Source organism: Mixophyes fleayi, chromosome 8 (genome assembly GCF_038048845.1).
Source record: "Mixophyes fleayi isolate aMixFle1 chromosome 8, aMixFle1.hap1, whole genome shotgun sequence".
Taxonomy (NCBI): Eukaryota; Metazoa; Chordata; class Amphibia; order Anura; family Limnodynastidae; genus Mixophyes; species Mixophyes fleayi.
The window spans coordinates 141,428,994-141,452,080 of NC_134409.1; the positions used below are offsets into that span (position 1 = coordinate 141,428,994).

Genomic DNA, 23,087 nt, shown 5'->3' on the forward strand with positions numbered 1-23,087 from the left:
TGTACTTTCACTAATCTTTATTTGAGGACTGTTCTGACCAGTTATCACATGTATTGCAGTACAATGAGTGCAACCCTACAATATAGTTATATAGTCATAGATCGGCCACTGCTTGCCCATGACCAGTACACAGCTGGGTACAGTGAATGATAGACGATGACCCTCCACTGGTGAAGGGTTAGATTGTCAGTCACAAAACACCAGAGAACTCCAGACTAAGCTCCCAACACCCGTTTATTTCTTGATATAATAAAGCCAGACACACAACGTGCCAATTATACAGAAAGATGTACAGTCCGATATCAGCCCCCTGCAGCGGCCCAGCGACTGTTCACTGGATGCTGTGTCTGCCAAGCATATATTACCAATGTGCAGCATATAACACTAATTATGTGGAGTCATCATTACAGAATGTTACTCACTCTCCAGCTGTTACCTCCAGGCTGGTAGACAACAGCTGGAGAGTGAATAGATCCTCACCTCTACTATAGATAGAAGGTTCTGACAAGTAATACGACATTCTTAGCAAAAGTCCCAAGAACCAACTCACACACCAGGCACCAGAATGCCCAATGGCTGTTTCTTGTACAAAACAAAAAAAAAGTCCAGGTTGTATAATGTCTATTGCTACTTGATGTTTATTAAAAAACAAACAAGTCTCCAAACAAAGTAGCCTTCGTAAGACTTTTTTTCCTTGTTTTAAGTTAATCGTTGCTGAAAGTACTTTGACAGGAGTCTGTAGGTATACCAGAGGTTGTGACAACAGGATTCTCTGGGAAAGCACCTCTGTAACACCTCCAGTGACCTGCAAAACTTCAACACTTGTCAAGCCACAGAATTGCAGGGGAGCAAAGTGTTAACGAATAAAAACCTGAAATATGAGTGGTTTAACAATTATTACATTTGCAGATCCTTTAAACTGTTCAGCTTTCTGTTGTGGGGAAATGAATACAACGGTATATATAAAGGTCTCTCTCTGCTATATCGCACTATAGGCATCTACTCTCCCATGTTGTGAGTCATGAATCAAACAGCGGCTGCGTCGTCTTCCTGTATTGTGACATTTCTTAGTCAAATAAGGAAATCAGAGAGACTGAGTGTGTGTATGGGGGATGGGGGGGATTACTGCCCAGATGGATGTACAGAGGAAACATTCCAAAATCTTACAACACATTTCTGTTCCTCATGTGCAGCCTCATCTGTCAGCAGCGTCGGCCTCGGTTTCAGGGTTAAAGAGCTAAAATAAAGAGCAGTGATCATTAACCCTCTAAACTGCTTCCGCCAGACACACACCAACACACAGAGCCATCAGCAGGTCCTCAGGAGCCCTAACAGAGCCATCAGCAGGTCCTCAAGACCCCTAACAGGGCCATCAGCAGGTCCTCAGGAGCCCTAACAGAGCCATCAGCAGGTCCTCAGGAGCCCTAACAGAGCCATCAGCAGGTCCTCAGGAGCCCTAACAGAGCCATCAGCAGGTCCTCAGGAGCCCTAACAGAGCCATCAGCAGGTCCTCAGGAGCCCTAACAGAGCCATCAGCAGGTCCTCAGGAGCCCTAACAGAGCCATCAGCAGGTCCTCAGGAGCCCTAACAGAGCCATCAGCAGGTCCTCAGGACAGTGCAGGTTTTCCAGGTCACAAGTGAAATTATACAACCTGTGGATCTTTCAAAATGTGTCAGTAATGAGTACACCTGTGCTCCAACAAGGAGATATGGAAAACATGCACTGTTAGGGGTCCATGAGGACTGGGTTTGGGAGACACTGCCATAGAGGATTATGGGAAACTGTATTATTGGCCAGGATCATAGAATATTCTGACCTCAGTCTGATGGGAGCAGCGAGCTGGGTGGCGGGGGGCACAGACAGATCTCACCCCCCCTCTTCAGCGGATGCTGCTTGTCGCTGACCCTGTCAGCTCCGCTATCCATGTAATACAAGTTACAGGAGACTGAGAAGTGATACAACATGGAAAGTGCAACCACCACAATATAAATATGTTGTAATTATGGGAAGAGATTACGGCACATTCTCTGCCAGTTACAGCCACATACACACCACAGAGGGGCCCATTTTATGGCCGGGCCAACGCCCACCAGTATGCAGCCAATCAGTTCATTAGGAACCAGTTATGTCACTGAGGCGCTTAATTACTGTGTTCCGTGCGTCCTCCCAGTGATGTCATTTGCTCGTCATGCATTCATTGGCTGCATTCTTGTGGATATGATCCCACCCACAAAACGTCCACCCCTGCTCGCTGCACTTTAAATGTAACACACAGCAAAGTTTAAATAGACAATTAACGCAACCAGTTCCATTGAAATCAACGGTGTGTAATGTGTTACTGATAAGGCAGGTTACGTGTTCTACGCGGATGGTTACGTGTTCTACGCGCGCACCTCCTGTAAGATGGTTACGTGCTCTACGCGCGCACATCCTGTAAGATGGTTACGTGCTCTACGCGCGCACCTCCTGTAAGATGCACACAGATATGCGCTTTCATTGAGATATTCAATTAACCCCTTTGCTCCCACAGATATCCATAGCACATTCTTATAACTTATTACTGCCCCCTTGTGGTAACAGTAGTAATCACACTGAGCATCCAGGAACACCGGACTGCTGCAATCAGGAAGGTGAAGGACTGTTTTTAAACACTCAAATCAGCAAACCACATCCTCGCGCTTCTACATTGTACAGCGCCTTAAACACGTGGAAACTGGTTAAAATAAACAGCAATAAATAGGACCCACCCCAAAAAACAGGAAGAAAAGAAACCCTGCGTCCTAAGCGGATGCATCTTATTTACTATTTAATGGTCTTTGCAATCTTGTGGCACCTGCCTTATACACCAAATCCATGGCTTCATGGGCGCAGAGGATCCCCGGCCGGCACGGAGGGAGCTGGGACAAGTCCTCACCAAGTGCTACAGTACTTTGTAATAAAAATATACTTTTCAAAGGCTGCTGGTGTTCATTTCATTTCTTCAAATTAATGATGGAGAAAAAAAAAAATCTAAAGCCAGAAACTAATGAAACTCTTTGCGGAGCATAAATAGAGAATCAAACTATATATTACCAATACCTCTTATATTGAATAGTTCGCTATAGGATTTGTTTGATCTGTAATGAACACTGCCGTATGTTAGACACAATGGGGTGAAGGTGGATCCTTGGTAGTGTCCGCTCCTCCGCCAGGCGCTGTGAATGGTATTATGTACATCACGGAGCAGAAAGTCGCCCTGGAAGGGTCTCATTGTCTGCTGAACATGGGGCTTTACAACAGCAGGGATTAAATCATTAGTTGGTGTCCATTGAGTCCAAGTCTTTCGGTCTGTCCTGTTCCCCTTGATCGTCCTCTGCGGGGGGAGAGCTCAGAGAAGCTGCTGGCGATGGGGCGTTAAATTTACCGCTATCCTGCCGCTGGTAGAACAGTACATACGCCGCTTTAGTCTGGAAGAACAACAGAAAACAGACGTTACTTTATGTACGGACGTCCAGTGTAATATCATCTAGAAGATGACACAAGATGGAGGCAGCATCTAAAGAGCTGAACAAGTACAGATAGGAAGACAACAGACCCCAGGCTCAGAAATTACAGATGATGGAGAACTACAGTTGGATTTAAAAATTAAGGAAACCTCATCCACCAAAACGACTCAACCCCCAACGACTTTAGTGACAGCCCTGAGCTCAGAGGACTATACGGCTGTAATCCAACGCACAGAGCGCAGTCTACAACATGGCAGCCTCCGCGCTGCGTAGGTGATGGACACAGTACAGCCGTCACTGATATAACACAGTATCACTATTACATAAATGAGCATTCAGTAACCATCATGTATGTGACAGTTATTACATATAATAAAACTTCTACTGACCACAATCTGATCCTCAGACGCTGGAGACACGCTGCTGTCATCGAAATAATACCACTGCTCTGTGTCCTGGTTCTTGGCATACGCTGTATCTGTGGGCACAAGACACTGTCACCGGCGCAGCAGCAAGAGATAGGGCGATATTACCCCCCCATGTAAAGGCACAACGACTGCACACAGACGGGAGTGACAACAGCAGCACAATATACACACTTACAATGTCCTCCTCCCATCCCTCCATAGTGATTTGAAACGGCAACAAGATCATAGACGTAGGGATCAGCCGTCGGGTCGCAGACAAACTCTGACATATTAAGGTTTCTAGAGATAAAGAAAGAGTCAGATAAAGAGTCAATATTCTGGCACACTGTGTTATGTCGTGGTCATGTCCGCTTGTCATGATCTGGTGGCAGATTCCTCCTGTGCAGCTTTCATTGTTTAGTGACCATGGATTCATATACACAGTGTATCCGACTCCTCTACTACAAGAACAGCCATAGAGCAATGATATCACCGACAGCGGTCAGATCCGCCCCAGGGACCGAGCCGGTCAGACAACGTGCAGCTTTCTGTACATCCGGGGAAGCCCCCAGCAACCCCCCCTCCCAAACCGGTATCTGTACTGGCTCATGATCATATCCATGTAGGTCACATCTTTAAGAGGACTGTCCAGTGTTACAGAACTAAACATGGAGACAGCGGCTGACCGCTAGGACCAGGTTCCTGCTGGCCTGTATTACACAACGCTGTCACCAGGATCCGGCGCGTGCGGTGCAGCTACAAGTACTACAACACAGACTCATCCGCAGGTACAGAGATGAAGGTCATCTTACCTAATAGGAAACTCTACCACAGCATCCAGCTTGTCCCTCCAGTAGCGATTGTACGAGAAGCGTTTTAAATGCACCACAAGGACTTTTGGCAGAGACCACAGGTCAAATTTCTTGGTGGCCCTCTGATGCTTCCGGCAATTTGGGCAATACCTGCAACACAGATAAAGATGTCAGAGACGTGCAGAATAAACGCAGCTGGGAGTCACTTGTGCCAGACACGGAGGACTCACCAGGGGTCGTGCTCACCAAGGACCTCCGTCTTTGTGAAGAGCTGGATACAATCTCTAAGTGCTACCGTCATCTTCTTCTTCTGAGGCTGCATCATAGACTCGTGTTTATCATAGGCCTACATAGAACACAACGTCAGACAAATACATACAGGTCACCCTGCATTAAGGGACATACGTGAGGGGGGGGGGGGGTAACGGGGCAATCTGTGGGAAGGGTGGGGGGAGAATTGTCCCAACATAGACACAGTCATTATGTAGCATTACATCCAGTGGTCAGTACAGACTAGTGCTTCACATTACGTTACAGAAATATACCAGTTACTTTGCCTTCTGTGAAGGAGTTACCACTTTTGTTTTTTGGTATTTTCTCCACACAAAACACATTTTATACAAACAATATTCACAGAGAAAACATGTCCGACTCCTGAGAGCCACAAGAGTGACCTCAACTGGTCAGATATTATTGGCATGTATGTGTCTGCGCTGCGGACAGAACACGTGGGAGGAAACAGCTCAGCATGATGAAGTCCTATCCCCATGTGACCACCGGTATGACCACTGTACTAGTACCGTTATTAATGCTGTCACCAGACCTCACCTCTGCCTCCTGATCATCATAATACAGTTTCTTGGTTTCCGTGTCCCAGTCAATTGCGACAGTGGAATAAGCTGAGGAAGAAGAGACCACAGTGAATGGGAGAAACAGCAGATGAGACGACCGGTCTGGGCTGACGGACAGGACATCTTGTCCTCACACAACTAAGATTCCAGCCTAGAAGGTCGAGCAGCAGACACATTATTAAATCTCCCGATGCCGCGTGAAGAGGGTGGGGCAGAGGGGGGCGGGGCAGAGGGGGCCGGGGCGGGGCAGAGGGGGCCGGGGCGGGGCAGAGGGGGCCGGGGCAGAGGGGGCCGGGGCGGGGCAGAGGGGGCCGGGGCGGGGCAGAGGGGGCCGGGGCGGGGCAGAGGGGGCCGGGGCGGGGCAGAGGGGGCCGCGGCGGGGCAGAGGGGGCCGGGGCGGGGCAGAGGGGGCCGGGGCGGGGCAGAGGGGGCCGGGGCGGGGCAGAGGGGGCCGGGGCGGGGCTCCACGTGGTCAGTAGGGAAACCAGCTTTGCTGACAAACTTACAGTCGAGTTTTAGGAAGGAGCCCTCGGCAGGCATGGAGCCCACGTCCGACGTGGCGTAGGAGTTCACCAAGCTGAAGGAGAACAGCCTCTTGCGACAGTTCGGGGCTTTCTTTGGCATTTTATTACAGGGGCTGCATCCTCCCTCCGAGCTCTCGTACTCAGCGCTATCATCTGATTGGCCGTTTGACTCCTCGGGGAATCCTCCTCTCTCATCTCCCTCTTGATGGTCCATTTCCTCATCTTCAAAGTGATCAAAATGTTAGAAAAGTATTTTACAATTTGTCGCCAAGGCCTTGTGCCTACAACTAGCCGTACATGAAATATCAGACATGTGCGGCACCTCTGCAGCAGGCTGCCTAGTCTGGAGGGAGCAGACACAGAGTGAGTGACAGTTTGGCAGCCCTGTGTGGATTGGTAGATTCACACACTTGGGCGGAACCAATTCTTTTAAATTTATCAGGTCCCATAGGACACTGTCCTACAGATGTGGGAGGGGCTTCAGCTGTCTGTATTGGGGTGGGGGAGGAGCAATACTTTATATGTTATAACCGAGCTGCAGTGGAATATCAGTAACACTCAACAGTGCATAAACATTGGTTCTGATCACATAATGTTATATTTTGGGTTTATTGGTCCTATAAGGCCACAGCATCAGCAGGAATTGCAAATAAACCCCTTCCAAGAGGTGTATTATATCAATTAGATTGTACGCTCCTCTGAGCAGGGCCATCTCTCCTCCTGTTTCCACCACTTCTAACTCTGCTCTCCAGCTACTTAGCCCTCCTCCTCAAAGGTCCTCCACCCCACATCCACTTTCGCTCCCTCCTCCCCCCTGGGGGTCTCCCTGTCTTCCACGCCCCCCTTCTTGGGCCCCGTCATTTTTGGATCCTCCCTCCCCCTTCCCCGCCCTCTCTAGCTGTGCATTGAGCGTACTGAGTTGCTGTGTTTACTGTACTGTGCTGTCTCCCATTGTATTGTGATTTTGTTTGTCTCTGTACGGCGCTGCGGATGCCTTGTAGCGCCTTATAAATAAATATTAATAATAATAATAATAATAATAATTACCATAAGGACAGATAAAATAATATAGAATACATTGGACAGGAGAGTAACAAACTGGCTTTATATGTAGGGATTCAGAACCCATTTGCTGCCATGTACATCACTGTTACACGGGGACAACGTACCATCATAAAGACCATTGGAGCCATTACAGGCGCTGCTCTCGCCGGCCGTGCAGGTATATTCTTCCGGTAATGGAGACTTTATATAACGACTGGAGGAACAAGAAAGACAACTGAGATAAAAGCAGGTAACTGCCCCAATACACCACAAACACCTGAAAGACACTATCCTCTCCATTAACCTCTGCATGAGCGGCGCTACCATCCAATAAGGATAGGATGCAGGAAAACCACAGAAACGTAACGTTTTGGAGATTTACAACCACTGCATAAAAACATATAGCACAATATATAATACAGTCCAGCGCACAGAACACAATTAGATATTACATACACTGGTCTATATTAGTATATATTCTACACTGTATGGCACCGTCCTATAACAGTGTAAAGGGGCCGCATAGCTGAGCCCTATAAGACTGCTGTATGGCGCACACATACGCTGATGCTGAACAGGACAGAATGAGAATAAATACTGTTTAGTTGCGGATCTGAACATTTGACATTGTCGTCTCGTTACTAAATATCTAACTCTCACAGCTGTAATAAAGGTCTGTGCACCCGGCCCCACCCAGGACATTATCTGTGTGACTAAGCACATTATACGCCAGTATCTCCTCCTACCAGCTAATGCATTAATACATCTCTAATGTAACACAGAGCTCCCCCACCAGTTGTCACTTTATTTCAGAAATTACATTGTTTTAGAATGAGCCATTTCACCTGTGAGTCCCCCCCAACCCCCCCAAGAAACAGCCAAATGTTACATATAACCCATAACCCAGTATGTGCCAATCCGTCACCTAGGTCAGGTTAGCTGGAGAACGGTGATGGACAGTTTAGGGTCTTGCCAGGACTCACCCACCCACCGCTGCTCTTGGTTTGCGGTCAGCATTGCCCCAAAAACATCCTCCTAAGTATAAACTATGAGGCAGAGGGTAGCGGGTGTCTAATGTCCTCCATTTATATTCCCATCAGTCCTGACAACACTTCCAGTGCCTGCGGCTGAAAGGGCCCCAATAACACGATAATAACACCGCCCACAAACCTCACAGCTTTATATGCCATTTACCGGCTGTTATTCTTCCATTGCTCTTATCCTCCCTCTGATTACCCCTAATGCATCGGCCTTGTACCCCTCCCCAGATTCTGCCCATCAATGACTACATGGTAACATTTCACCAACGTTTATACAGGTGGAGTCGTTCCACCGCGTATTATACAGTAGTTTTCCCTTCTCAGTACTCTGTGTCAAGACTGATTGTGATTTAGTGGGCGCCAGGCGGGTGTTAGGAGTGAATACATTTCAAGGCACCGATGTTGTGTCAGTAAGATTACCCTCTTGTTGTACGGATATGATCACAGCTAAGCTAGATGTGTACGTCTCCTTGCAGCCGAAGCATCCAATAGACATAAGTAATGGTGTGGTATTACCTATAACTGTGCACCAGTCAGAGATTACTTACTGGATCCTCTCCAGGACAGCGTTATACAGCATGTCCACAGTGAGGTTGTGTCTGGGTACAGAGATCAGCAGAGGCTGTCCGTACAGGATGGTTCCTGCCGAGGTCGTCTGCCGGAAACGTCTTTCTCGGAAACAGATCGGCAAAGTGATCCACTCAGAGTCATCTCCCCTGGAAGGTTTCACCTCGTACCTGCAGCAAAGATTCAGATTACAGCGGATGTGACATCATAACAATAACATGAGAAACCAACCAGGCTACATTCACCTTCTGTACTTACCGTAAAATACCTCTCATGGCAGCATATAGGACACAGCGACAATAGGAGCCCCTTCCCCTATAATAATCCTCAGCTCTCATCACCCCTCAATTTACCACCGATGTCTGGGAGTGCGCTGTGTCCCGCATTGATGGTGTGTACGGTAAGTACAATGCTTTTTCCTCTTTCAGCAGCACAGAGACGACAGGGAGTCCCGTCATTTAGAAGATGGGAGGGGGAAATGCTGATCACTTGGAACAGTTTGTAGGACCTGCGGGGCCCACGGTTTATACTGCAGAGTAAGGGGACGGCGGGTTTGGGTGACGATACATTTCTTAGTATTGTTATCAGGAACAATCAACGCCATAATATTACAGTGAATCCATGTGGTAGAAAACACACTTAGATACGGTGGAGATGGGACAGCAGGGAACAGGGGCAAAGACATAGGAAGAGGGGATAGCACATTAGGGAGGTCAGAGCTGTCTCCCCGGTAGTGTCAATGACTGATAACATCACTGACGCACGCAGTCTACCTCCACCCACATGGAGCCGTGCGAGTGAAGGCCAAGGGGAGGATCTGACTCCTTCCTTCACCCAATACAAGGTAAGAGATGGTGAAGGAGACAAGGCCACCACATAACGTCAGACACTATTACCTGGGTGATACTGTGGGGCTGGTTTAATGCCCAACCCATAAGTTTTGCTAAGAGCCATGAAGCCTAATCCAGGGATATCAGGCCCTGACGAGAAAGGAGGACGCTCCACGTCTGTTGAGTAGATCTTCTAGGCCTCCGATGTCAGTCACATGACTTCCAACTGATTGGTTCCCTGCTCACGTATCGCATGGGAAATGAATGATGGGAATGCACCCCCTCTATCTGTGGTGGCTAGGTCCTCCAACATGGCCACCATTAGTGTACAGCCCAACACCCACCCGGCATAAGGAACAAGTGAGAATTAGTGATCTGTCCTAAATTCACATTCATGCCGGGGCTGCCTGACCGGGGACTGCTCCCGGCCCCCTAAAGCAGGGCACTAACAGGACGAGGGGTAACGAGGGGGTTTACAGGGAGAAGCAAACACCTTGCCTCCTAGGGGTGGGAACATAACGCACATCGTCTCTGTGCGCCCCCATGATGCTGAAGGAGAGGCCCCTGCCCTCCACAAACATCATGTGAAACAATCAGGAACATCCTATTTATTAAGACAATAATGTGATGACATTTACTATATGCAGCCCTTATGTATTGTCACAGAGCCTGTTACATCAGCCTTAGACGCCAATGAGACCACGTTACCCGTTACCAGTCCTCGCACTGACACAGGTCGGGCGTAGAACCGTTTACTACAAGCAGAAGTTGTCTACGAGGCGAGTCAGGAAACGTCTTCTTCAAAACACTACAAATATCCCAACGCTGTACAACACTGTACCCCAATACCCCAATCCTGCTGTAACTGACGGAATCTCCCAGACACACACGTCTGTCACACAAGATCCAGCCGCTACTTACACAAAGAGATCGTCTCTCTCCATGATGTGACTCAGCATCTCGTCCACCTGGAAGATCTTGTGGAAACGATGGTTGTACACGTCCGTCACCACCATCTGACACGATAAACAAACCAGGGGTTAGACAACAGCTTCTTTATTCTGGGGTCAACCCCTAAAGAAAGGATGAGCGATACTTACATTTTCTGCTGGCAATCCCGAAAGTTTAGATAGGGCTGAGCACAAGTCAGAAACTGTCCCCATTTTAGGCACAATCAGTCGATACTGGAGAGAGATAGGAAGAGGACAGATGTGCGATGTTATTGACAAGGCGTTACCATGTACCTCCCCTCCCGCTCCTACAACACACAGTACCTGGTTGGGCTTGCACTGTGGGTCAGCACGCACCAGGAACACCTCCATGGTGCGGTCCTTCTTCATGGGGAGCGGTAAGGTCAGATAACAGAAGGGGTCAAAGGTCACAGAGACTTTAGAGCATTCGGGACACACAAGGGTGGATTTGAAAAGGCCGTGGAAAATGTCTACAATAATAGAGTGGTTCCGTCGCAGGTGATTATCCCAGGCTTCGCTGGCCACTACCTGAAAGTCATAAAGAACAGAAGAATGACGTAATAAGGCCGAGAAGACTGACATGAGCGCAGTATAACGTACAGAGAACGTTCCCCGTACCGAGTCCGGCCGGCCGTTAGCATCTTTCAGCTCCAGGTACGGCTTCTTCTTGACTCTGTTGAGGTCCTCGTGCAGCCCATCCAACAGGAACGCCAGAAGCTCCTGAGAGTCCTGCTGCTGGTACCCAGAGAACTGTGGGGCAAAGCGGCCAACTTGCGTCTGAGAAGATAAAGGTACGAGACATTATATGCAGTAGCTTCCAGTAGATGGATCCAGTACAAGGCAGGAGGCCGTGCTGAGCAATCTAGGGGGAGGGTGCTCTTACTTTGAACATGCGCGGAGCCACATACGAATGTTCTCCTGACCAGATCTGACGGATCAGATCCGCGTAGGCCGTAGCGATCTCTCCTTTCATCCCAAGTGGATTATCCCGGTTAATCTCATTCTTATACGCGTCAGTCAGAAAGTACTCGGTCAGTGGTGGGGTGTTACTTAGGCACTAGAACGACGACAGAAAGGTAATACTAATAATATATACTATACAATAATGATCCCTGAGGGAGGAGAAGGAAGTGTTCTAGGGGGAAACACACAGCATGTTCGCATCACTGTTAGGGATCACATAATATGACAACAAAAATGTAGAACACTATTAGATGGAAATCTACGTAACATAAGCAGTACGGTGTGAGTTATATTGTGAATCGAGATGCACACGTCATATAAGCTGCTTGTAACCTCTTATAAAGGTGAGCCGCCCACTATTAAGAAGCAGCAAATCAAATTAGTTCCCCAACAGAACATGACGTTGGAGGGGGCATTAGGACCGGTCACAGCCTGAAACCTTTTGAATTTGACTCCCAATGAATGGAGATGGCTATTTACAGGGCGAACGTCAGTCTTTGTCCTGTAACTAGTGACACCTGTAAAGGATTAGTTATCTGTGCAGAATGCGCAGGGGGAGGAGCTGTAACCTGCGCAGAGAGCCTCAGGCGAGCCTTCATGGTTTAGTGTCAGATTTAGGAGATATATAAGAATGACATATGTCCGCATGTTACCTGCAGAGCGGAGTTCATAAAACACGTGTTCCCCAGATTACTGAGCCCGCAGAGACCCGGCTTACTGGAAGGCTCCCGGTAGCTGTACGAGTTATACGATGACCCGTATCCCCTGAGGAAGGAAGAAACACTTAATACACAGGTCGGAAGTTACAGCCGACAAGTAAATTAAGATAATATAGTAAATGGAGGTCACTGGTCACATTTCCTCCGAGGATTTTAATATAGTTTCTAAGTGTGCATCCAAGCAGGTACAAATAATAACTGTTACAAGCTCTCCCCCTTTTTTAGTAGGATCCCCCAAAAGGAGAACAGCTCAAAATGTTCTATATAATTTAGAGAGTTCAGCAGTAGCGGAGAGCAGTGGGGTTATACTGTAGTGTTATTACGGTCAGCGTTCCTCCTCTGGGAACCTATTCACCGACCGCTCTGATGCTACATCACAGAGCAGATGGACAGAGCTTCTCCATCGTCAGAAGCCAACTAAACACACCCAACCTACTGACGGAAATCTAATGATGGCTTCCACCCCCCTCGCCTCAGCCTCGTATCCGTGACAGCATCAGTGTGTGTCAGATACAAACATTCTACTTTACTGATCCTGTGCTTCATATTATTTTGCAGAAACCTGGGTATCCATCTGTAACAAGGGGATAATGACAGTTTCCAGGAGAATTGGACCTTAACCGAACACCCTATGTGCAGTCATCACAGAAAGAAATGGTTCTGGAGTGTCAGTTATCACCTGGTTTATTGCTGCACTCACTTCCTGGAGTCTGCGGGTGACGGAGCAGGGTGGAGATGAAGGTTATATAAGTAGGGTAATTACTGTCCCCCTGACTATGGTCTGGGACCACATGACAATTCCCACCCATTATAGGAGAGCTCCCTGTATTACATGAATGTTCTGTAACCACTACAGGAATAAGACGTGTTATACAGTATGGTGCCCGCCATTAGTCACGTGTCCGGCTGTGTCCTACAACATCCCTCCGGATATATAGAGCCGCCACTGAGGGTGTATTATACCGTCATGTGTCCTATTAGCCTCCGCACAGAGCTGGCTCATAGTAACTCCCACTGATCCCTACTCCTCAGTATCTTACCCTTTGCCCAAACTGGAGCTGTTCATCCCATAGCTGCTGCCACTGTCTCCGTTAGTAATGGTGGAGGAGGAGGAGGAGGTGGATGATGAAGAAGGTGAGGAGGAGTAACTGCTGGCCGAGGACTTCCCAGATGAAGTATACGTTCTACTTGTTGCTGTACTTGACCTATTCAACAAAGATATATATATTATAAATGCAGAGCTGTGATTACATGTAAACTACGTCTGAGTCCAAGCGTTAGGAGCAGAAAGCTGGAGGTGATTAGTCAGGCCTGGGGGACTTGGGAAACGTATATATAGCGGCAGGGCCCGGGTCCTGTGGCGCGGAGGGCCCGGGTCCTGTGGCGCGGAGGGCCCGGGTCCTGTGGCGCGGAGGGCCCGGGTCCTGTGGCGCGGAGGGCCCGGGTCCTGTGGCGCGGAGGGCCCGGGTCCTGTGGCGCGGAGGGCCCGGGTCCTGTGGCGCGGAGGGCCCGGGTCCTGTAGCCTGGGTGCTGCAGTGTATTATACTATACTGATTATATTACTCTCACTTACTTTGTCTGAGACTGTCTGGGCCATGTACCATCCGGGTTCCTCTGTTCTATAACCAGAATCTATAAGAAGATAAAAGTCACCCAGGATTAGTGCTGAACTAAGTTGGGCGAGCGGTCCTGCGTTAGGGCCGTCACCATTACCTGTCCCTGGTACAGTCCAGCATCTTGCACCGTGTTGTCCGGCTTGGTCAGCTGTTCATAGGTGTTGGTCATATATCTATTCCACAGCCGAGTCTCTTTATCTGCAGCAATATTGAAGATGTTCCTCATCTCCATCTCTATAGAATCTGTGTAATGGGAGCGACAGTCAGGGGTGGGGATCGGAAGGTTTGGAGGTATCTGCAGGGCTCCGGGTCTGGGGGCTTTGAGCTCACCTATAGTGTCCGCTTTGCTGAAGTGACGAGGGACCACGTTGTCTGGATCGCCGTTCTCACAGAGTTTCAGCTCTATGAGATAAACCTCCACCTTACAGTGCTTCACAAACATGCCGTGCTCCACTACCTGCAAGAAAGCCACAGCGGTCAGAGAGCTGTCCCCGTGTCGGGCTCCACGCCGGCCGGGTGACCACCTACTTTTCTCACTATGGGCTGCTGGTCCTGGACACTCCCGTACCAGCACATGAGCTTGTCCCAAGCTTCAGTCGGCACAAGGACATAATCCAGCTCATCGATCAGATGCTCCTTCAATACCTGAGTATCGGGATCTAGAACAACACAGCGGACATAAACACAACAGTGTCAGGTGTATTACAAAGGAAACAGCTGGACCATTACTAACGGCAGGGAGGGGCCTACAAACTGCTCCTCCAATCACAGCAACAGGGAGCTGAGGGGAATTATTAGATACAGTGTGAGCTACATAACAGGACCGTCGGCTGACATGACAGCTCCAGCCAACAAGCTCTATTTACCTTGTATAGTATAGTTCTTTCATCACAGCATAGACCAGTCTATATAATTACACAAGTTGCAGCGTTTTTACTGTACCTGTAAACAAGCCGGAGTTATCCACAGGCCCCGGGAAGAGATTGCTTTCTCCCACATTGTACATGTCCCACGAGTCAAATCCAACATACTTCTTCCACTGCTTGAACCATCGGCTGTCAACGAGATACCTGAAAGATATCACACACACAACTATTAGCTGATCACGTGCACAGCGGCTCGGCCAAACAGGCAGCACTCTAAAATCTTTCATAGTTCAGAGCAGAAAATCTGGGCAGCTGTTCACCCCCCGCTGGATGAAATGTACAGGCAGCGAACGTCCCTCTACTGTTCAACACACAACGGTATCTGAAACTTCTCCCTGTCCCTGAGTGGACGCCACAGAACATTGGGTAATAACCCCTTACAGACCTCACAGAGCTTCTAGAGACGACACGAGGAAAATTCTCTTCATCACCAGGTGAAATAAGTGCATTCATATAGAACTGTGTTATATTCAGGACTCTGTATTACTGGACAGTTCAGCTCCAATTGCTAATCCTAACGTCACGTGTGGGACTACAACTGTTTCTTAATGGCCCAAAAAAAATAATTTATGATGATTTCCCTTTCTGTATGGAAACAGAACTAGGTTTGACACAAGACAGCATAAGGTGGCACATGTAAATGATACCACGGATGCACAACCCGCTCCTTAGTAACGCGCCATACTGATAGGATGCGGTGAGAGATCTCTGATAGTGGAACCAATGTGCTCCACGGCACTGACACGGGCAGAGAACGATGCGCTGCATGGACGGAACAGAAGCGGCACACTAACCGTCTGCTGCATTTTGGGATATGAATCAGGAGTCACTACGGTACAACCTGGCTCCCCAATCCATCAGCCAGCTGAAGGTAACCCCAGGTTTGTACTTTTGTAAAGGGATGTGATGCACAAAGCATTGTGATCTGACATCACTGGACCGGATCGTGTGTAGGAATAAACCAAAGCACAAGAGATGAAACCCAGTACGTGTCGGTCACTGCCCACAGCGGAGCACAAATATGTCACTTCTATCACGTATAATATTCAGCCTTCATACATAATGTACAAGCTTTATTTTTAGTGTATTATCACATATGCATTTGGAAAACTATTTATATGCAAGTGTGACTGGTGGACAGCTCTCAATCACATACAACTTGGATTGTGTTCAGCAAGTCTTTCACATGTTTCTTCATAGGCTGGTAGAGGAAATCTCAGCCTGAATTGCACAATGACGGCAGAAGATGTTTCCGCCCACTCCTAGTGAAGGGATGCCTTGAGTCATCTGTCCCTACATCGCCCATCGTGGCTGCTCTGCCAGTTTTACAGCATGATTATGAGGATTAGAGACTGCGCTGCCAAAATGACAGGTTACCAGGAAATAGTCTGTATGGTAAAAAGCAATGAATGAAACCAACCCGGCCACTGATCATGTAGTGAAATATAAATACAGCAAGATCAGTGCACACCCCTCTACAGTGATTCCTGTTTATTTTACACCACCAGAAAACGAAACCAAAAGTACTTCCCATAGTCAATATCTATGGTATCCTCACCTCCATACAGCCCCGACCTCCACCTAATGCTGCAGTCTAGGGTGTTCTTTTAGCTGTATTGTGAGAGCAGCTGAGCCCCTGCCGGTTACAGTGGCCCCCTGCCGCTTACAGTGGCCCCCTGGATTTATCTACAAAAACACTTACACGTGAAGTAGAGAACATTACTTCCTAATAATAGACGTACATCTTCTAGATGATGCAGTGATAAGCAATAGGCGGTAGAACAATGGTAACTCCCAGCACTGGGACACGTGAATGTAGAGACATAAAGCTGAGAACAGAGGTATAAAATGGAACGGCAGGGACATAGAGCGCCAATAACAATACAACGCAGTCCGATATACGTTTTCCTGTCAGTATCCATCCAGATAACCTGTAGTGTAAGGATAAATACTACATCTTATTCTTCTGTGGAAAAGCAGTAAAGAAGTTCTGTAATATGGACCTTTTCTGTCTCATCAAGTTGTCAACACACCGCAGAGGCCGCCATTTTGTGAGCTGAGCTAATATTCATAAGAATGCAGCCAATCAACTGCCTGGTAATCAAGACTGTGTGAGTATTAGTCAGGGAGTCTCGGTGAGGTCAGAGATTCCAAGCAAGCTGCATACGTGTCACAAATGGTGGCTCCCTCAAGTTCTGGTGACCCGTCCGCAGTGATCCGTGCAGCACAAAGTTTGGGCGCAGTTTTCCAAGGTTTCTCACACTGTGGAGGACACTCAGGAAATCATGTTCCACTATTCCCCAGTTTGTGTCTCTCTGAACATCTCGGCGTGGGCCCCTCAAGGCTCTATCCTGGGGCCATTACCATTTTCTGTCTACATCAATGACTTACTCGGCTCACATATATGCAACTACTACCCTATATACACACAGATCCAGCATGTCTGACCTGAATAACGTTCTGCAATCTCCTTTCTCCTAAGTTGAACAATGAATAAACTGATTTTGAACACTGATGAAACAGTGTCCATGTTATTTGGGACAAAAGTTAAACTTACAAATGTATCAACATATAAACAGATTAGAGCAGACGCCAAGGGGTAAATGTATCAAGTTGCGAGTTTCCGGAGGGTTTGAAAAGTGGAGACGTTGCCTATAGCAACCAATCAGATTCTAGCTATCATTTTATAGAATGCGCTAAATAAAGGAGAGATAGAATCTGACTAGTTGCTATAGGCAACATCTCCACTTTTCAAACTCACAGCTTAATACATTTACCCCCAGATCTAAGATGACATCGATATCAAAGTATAAATATCTATGTATATGGCTTGAGTCCCAATAAGTACTTAACTTACATATATAGATACCCTGATATTCAAATGTATTGTAAACTGAGCCTGCACTATAGATAAATGTCCCCTTCCTCTTATGGCCAGAAAGTGCGCAGCACAACTGATGCCAATTACATGCTCTGGGGATATGGTCCAGAACCTCTCTTGGCAGATTAGATCATCTGAACAACACAATCTAATGTTTTATTTTGCAATGTAACTACAGTCCCCAGAATTGCCACATGCTACCCGACCTTGGCTGGATGTCCATGAAGACAGGGTGAGGAGTTTCAGTTGTCTGCCCAGAATTCCCACCTCAGCAGCACTCACCACTTATAACCTTAGATCCACCTCCGGAAGTTTGTTAATGGTTCCTAACTCCAATAAACAATCACTATATATCTACATAACGTGCAACAAGTCTGAAACACCAGAGTCTGGCAAATCTGTTCCCGAAGATCTTTTAAAACTTCTGTTATAACATATTATAAAAGTGTGTAAATGTAGCTGGATTTTGCTGTCATTCTGCCCCTCAAACAAACAGTGTATGATGTACACTGGAAATACTTGAAAATGACAGTCGCTGAGTATAAGAAGACATCACCATAATGTGGCTGGGCGTTAGAGGAGGCATTATCGGGCAGTCCCTGGGGATCAGACAGATATCAGTCCCTCCCGGGCAGGGGGGGTCAGGCTGTCCCTTAGTCTCCCACCGTGGCCCTCCCTGGTCACCCCCACTGTAGCCCTTCCTGGCCCCAGCCTCTACACCCCTGTGGCCCTCTCCTCACTCCTCCACCCCATGAGCCCCCTCACTCCCAGCCTCTACACCTCTGTGGCCCTCTCAGGTCTCTCCCCCAGTGGCCCCGGCTCCTCCTCACTCCTCCACCCCCTGACTCCCAGCCACTACACCCCTGTGGCCCTCTCCTCACTCCTCCACTCCCTGAGCCCCCTCACTCCCAGCCTCTACACCTCTGTGGCCCTCTCAGGTCTCTCCCCCAGTGGCCCCGGCTCCTCCTCACTCCTCCACCCCCTGACTCCCAGCCACTACACCCCTGTGGCCCTCTCCTCACTCCCAGCCTCGGCCCCCTGTGGCCCTCTCAGTTCTCTCCCCCAGTGGCCCCGGCTCCTCCACCCCCTGAGCCCCCTCACTCCCAGCTTCTACACCCCTGTGGCCCTCTCAGGTCTCTTCCACCCTCCCCCCGTAGTCCTCCCTGGCCCCAGCCTCTACACCCCTGTGGCCCCGGCTCCTCCTCACTCCTCTGACCCCCGGAGCCCCCTCACTCCCAGCCTCGGCCCCCTGTGGCCCTCTCAGTTCTCTCCCCCTGTGGCCCTGGCTCCTCCTCACTCCTCCACCCCCTGAGCCCCCTCACTCCCAGCCTCTACACCCCTGTGGCCCTCTCAGTTCTCTCCCCCAATGGCCCCGGCTCCTCCACCCCCTGAGCCCCCTCACTCCCAGCTTCTACACCCCTGTGGCCCTCTCCTCACTCCCAGCCTCGGCCCCCTGTGGCCCTCTCAGTTCTCTCCCCCAGTGGCCCCGGCTCCTCCACCCCCTGAGCCCCCTCACTCCCAGCTTCTACACCCCTGTGGCCCTCTCAGGTCTCTTCCACCCTCCCCCCGTAGTCCTCCCTGGCCCCAGCCTCTACACCCCTGTGGCCCCGGCTCCTCCTCACTCCTCTGACCCCCGGAGCCCCCTCACTCCCAGCCTCGGCCCCCTGTGGCCCTCTCAGTTCTCTCCCCCTGTGGCCCTGGCTCCTCCTCACTCCTCCACCCCCTGAGCCCCCTCACTCCCAGCTTCTACACCCCTGTGGCCCTCTCCTCACTCCCAGCCTCGGCCCCCTGTGGCCCTCTCAGGTCTCTCCCCCAGTGGCCCCGGCTCCTCCACCCCCTGAGCCCCCTCACTCCCAGCTTCTACACCCCTGTGGCCCTCTCAGGTCTCTTCCACCCTCCCCCCGTAGTCCTCCCTGGCCCCAGCCTCTACACCCCTGTGGCCCCGGCTCCTCCTCACTCCTCTGACCCCCGGAGCCCCCTCACTCCCAGCCTCGGCCCCCTGTGGCCCTCTCAGTTCTCTCCCCCTGTGGCCCTGGCTCCTCCTCACTCCTCCACCCCCTGAGCCCCCTCACTCCCAGCCTCTACACCCCTGTGGCCCTCTCAGGTCTCTTCCACCCTCCCCCCGTAGTCCTCCCTGGCCCCAGCCTCTACACCCCTGTGGCCCCGGCTCCTCCTCACTCCTCTGACCCCCGGAGCCCCCTCACTCCCAGCCTCGGCCCCCTGTGGCCCTCTCAGTTCTCTCCCCCTGTGGCCCTGGCTCCTCCTCACTCCTCCACCCCCTGAGCCCCCTCACTCCCAGCTTCTACACCCCTGTGGCCCTCTCCTCACTCCCAGCCTCGGCCCCCTGTGGCCCTCTCAGGTCTCTCCCCCAGTGGCCCCGGCTCCTCCACCCCCTGAGCCCCCTCACTCCCAGCTTCTACACCCCTGTGGCCCTCTCAGGTCTCTTCCACCCTCCCCCCGTAGTCCTCCCTGGCCCCAGCCTCTACACCCCTGTGGCCCCGGCTCCTCCTCACTCCTCTGACCCCCGGAGCCCCTCACTCCCAGCCTCGGCCCCCTGTGGCCCTCTCAGGTCTCTCCCCCAGTGGCCCCGGCCCTCTCACCACTCATCTCCCTTCCTCAGCGCCGCCTTCAGCAGTTCCCCCATCTCGCACTTCTGGGCCTCCGGCTCCGGGCGGCTGGCGGGCTCTGGTGACGGGGTACGGGCTGCTCGGTGCGGCTGTGCCGGTCCCGGTTCTCCTCCGCCTCCCCCCTCCGCCATGGTTGCGCTAAACTCCGGGAGCGCGCACGTCCTCAGTGCCTCCCTGACGCAGTGACGCGACGTGCGCGGGCACGGTACAGAAGCAGGCGCGCAGGCGCAAAGCAGCAGCCCACGTGACCCGACTCGCCCTCTGGTGGCGTCTAGAAAAAATAAGGTACGCATGCGCAGTACGATCCCGACCCTGCAGAGAGCTCCAGTCTGCGACACCACGTGACCGAGTCCTGCAGTTATTACACCTGGGGAGGGATTGTCCTTGAGCAATTCCTGTATTACATGGTGTCTGTATTACTATACTCAGTGCCCCTAATGTTATACATGGTGGTACTCCTAATATTATATATATAGTACCCCTAATATTATACATGGTACTCCTAATATTATATATAGTACCCCTAATATTATACATGGTACTCCTAATATTATATATAGTACTCCTAATATACATGGTACTCCTAATATTATATATAGTAGTCCTAATATTATATATAGTACCCCTAATATACATGGTACTCCTAATATTATATATAGTACCCCTAATATTATACATGGTACTCCTAAAATTATATATAGTACCCCTAATATTATACATGGTACTCCTAATATTATATATAGTACTCCTAATATACATGGTACTCCTAATATTATATATAGTACCCCTAATATTATACATGGTACTCCTAATATTATATATATATAGTACCCCTAATATTATACATGGTACTCCTAATATTATATATAGTACCCCTAATATTATACATGGTACTCCTAATATTATATATAGTACTCCTAATATACATGGTACTCCTAATATTATATATAGTACTCCTAATATACATGGTACTCCTAATATTATATATAGTACTCCTAATATTATATATATAGTACCCCTAATATTATACATGGTACTCCTAATATTGTATATAGTACCCCTAATATTATACATGGTACTCCTAAAATTATATATAGTACCCCTAATATTATACATGGTACTCCTAATATATATATTACCCCTAATATTATACATGGTACTCCTAATATTATATATAGTACCCCTAATATTATACATGGTACTCCTCTAATATTATATATAGTACCCCTAATATTATACATGGTACTCCTAAAATTATATATAGTACCCCTAATATTATACATGGTACTCCTCTAATATTATATATAGTACCCCTAATATTATACATGGTTCTCCTAATATTATATATAGTACCCCTAATATTATGCATGGTTCTCCTAATATTATATATAGTACCCCTAATATTATTCATGGTACTCCTCTAAAATTATATATAGTACCCCTAATATTATACATGATACTCCTAATATTATATATAGTACCCCTAATATTATACATGGTACTCCTCTAATATTATATATAGTACCCCTAATATTATACATGGTACTCCTAAAATTATATATAGTACCCCTAATATTATACATGGTACTCCTCTAATATTATATATAGTACCCCTAATATTATACATGGTACTCCTAATATTATATATAGTACCCCTAATATTATGCATGGTTCTCCTAATATTATATATAGTACCCCTAATATTATACATGGTACTCCTCTAAAATTATATATAGTACCCCTAATATTATACATGATACTCCTAATATTATATATAGTACCCCTAATATTATACATGGTACTCCTAATATTATATATAGTACCCCTAATATTATGCATGGTACTCCTAAAATTATATATAGTACCCCTAATATTATACATGGTACTCCTAATATTATATATAGTACTCCTAATATTATATATGGTACTCCTAATATACATGGTACTCCTAATATTATATACAGTACTCCTAATATTATATATAGTACTCCTAATATTATACATGGTACTCCTAATATTATATATAGTGCTCCTAATATTATACATGGTACTCCTATTATTATTATTATTATTATTATTATTAATAATAATTTTTATTTATAGGGCGCCACAAAGTATCCGTAGCGCCGTACAAGGACAAACAATGGCACAGTACAAGGTGAAACAGCACAGTACAAGTAACAGTAAGCACTATAACTCTGGGGGCTCAGGCACAGCATGAAAGAGAGGGAGGGAGGGGAAAAGTGAGTACAGGCAGGTAACTATGGCCCAAGAGGGTGGGCACGGGTGACAGGTTGAGAGTCACTGAGGGGAGCGGAGAGAAGTGAGAGGAGACAGAGGGCAGAGGGACCGAGAGGAGGTGAGCTGAGTAGCTGGAGAGCGCAGTTAAAAGTGATGGAAACAGAAGGTAGCAGAGCCCTGCTCAAAGGAGCGCACAATCTAAAGGGAGGGGAAGACAGACAGACACATGGATGAGACGGAGAGACGGGATAAACGGAGACGGAGTCGAGGAAGGGGGAGAAGGGATGAAAAAGAGAGGTAGCCGACCGGTGGGAGTTTAGGCATGAGACTGGAAGGCTTTAAGGAAAAGGTGGGTTTTTAATGTTCGTTTGAAAGAGGACAGATTAGGGGAAGTTCCGATGGAGCGGGAGAGCTTGTTCCAATGGAGGGGAGCGGCGCGGGAGAAGTCTTGGATACGTGCGTGAGAGGAGGTAATCAGAGGGGAAGAGAGGCGACGATCGTTGGACGATCGCAGTGAGCGGGAGGGAGTGTGAATAGAGATAAGGTTAGAGATGTAGGGAGCAGTGGAGTTGGCGAGGGCCT

At 48.5% G+C, this 23,087-nt stretch overlaps 1 protein-coding gene across 2 annotated transcripts; it reads right to left on the minus strand.

Annotated features, from left to right (window-relative positions):
- Positions 1-216: 216 nt before the first annotated feature.
- Positions 217-20,457, minus strand: USP4 (ubiquitin specific peptidase 4). Of its 2 annotated transcripts, XM_075183920.1 has the most exons (22): positions 20,238-20,455; positions 14,773-14,900; positions 14,355-14,489; positions 14,161-14,283; positions 13,928-14,073; positions 13,788-13,846; positions 13,255-13,419; positions 12,149-12,260; positions 11,416-11,589; positions 11,151-11,309; positions 10,836-11,060; positions 10,662-10,745; positions 10,483-10,577; positions 8,713-8,901; positions 7,250-7,338; positions 6,063-6,302; positions 5,534-5,604; positions 4,936-5,051; positions 4,706-4,855; positions 4,090-4,193; positions 3,876-3,964; positions 217-3,447 (listed from the first exon to the last, which is right to left on the minus strand). In XM_075183920.1, the coding sequence occupies exons 1-22, from the start codon at positions 20,393-20,395 to the stop codon at positions 3,295-3,297; spliced, it is 2,964 nt and encodes a 987-aa protein (XP_075040021.1). In that variant the 5' UTR covers positions 20,396-20,455; the 3' UTR covers positions 217-3,294. The 2 variants fall into 2 exon arrangements, with proteins under 2 accessions (XP_075040021.1, XP_075040020.1); XM_075183919.1 differs by having other exon boundaries at positions 10,836-11,309; positions 20,238-20,457.
- Between the last annotated feature and the right edge of the window lie 2,630 nt (positions 20,458-23,087).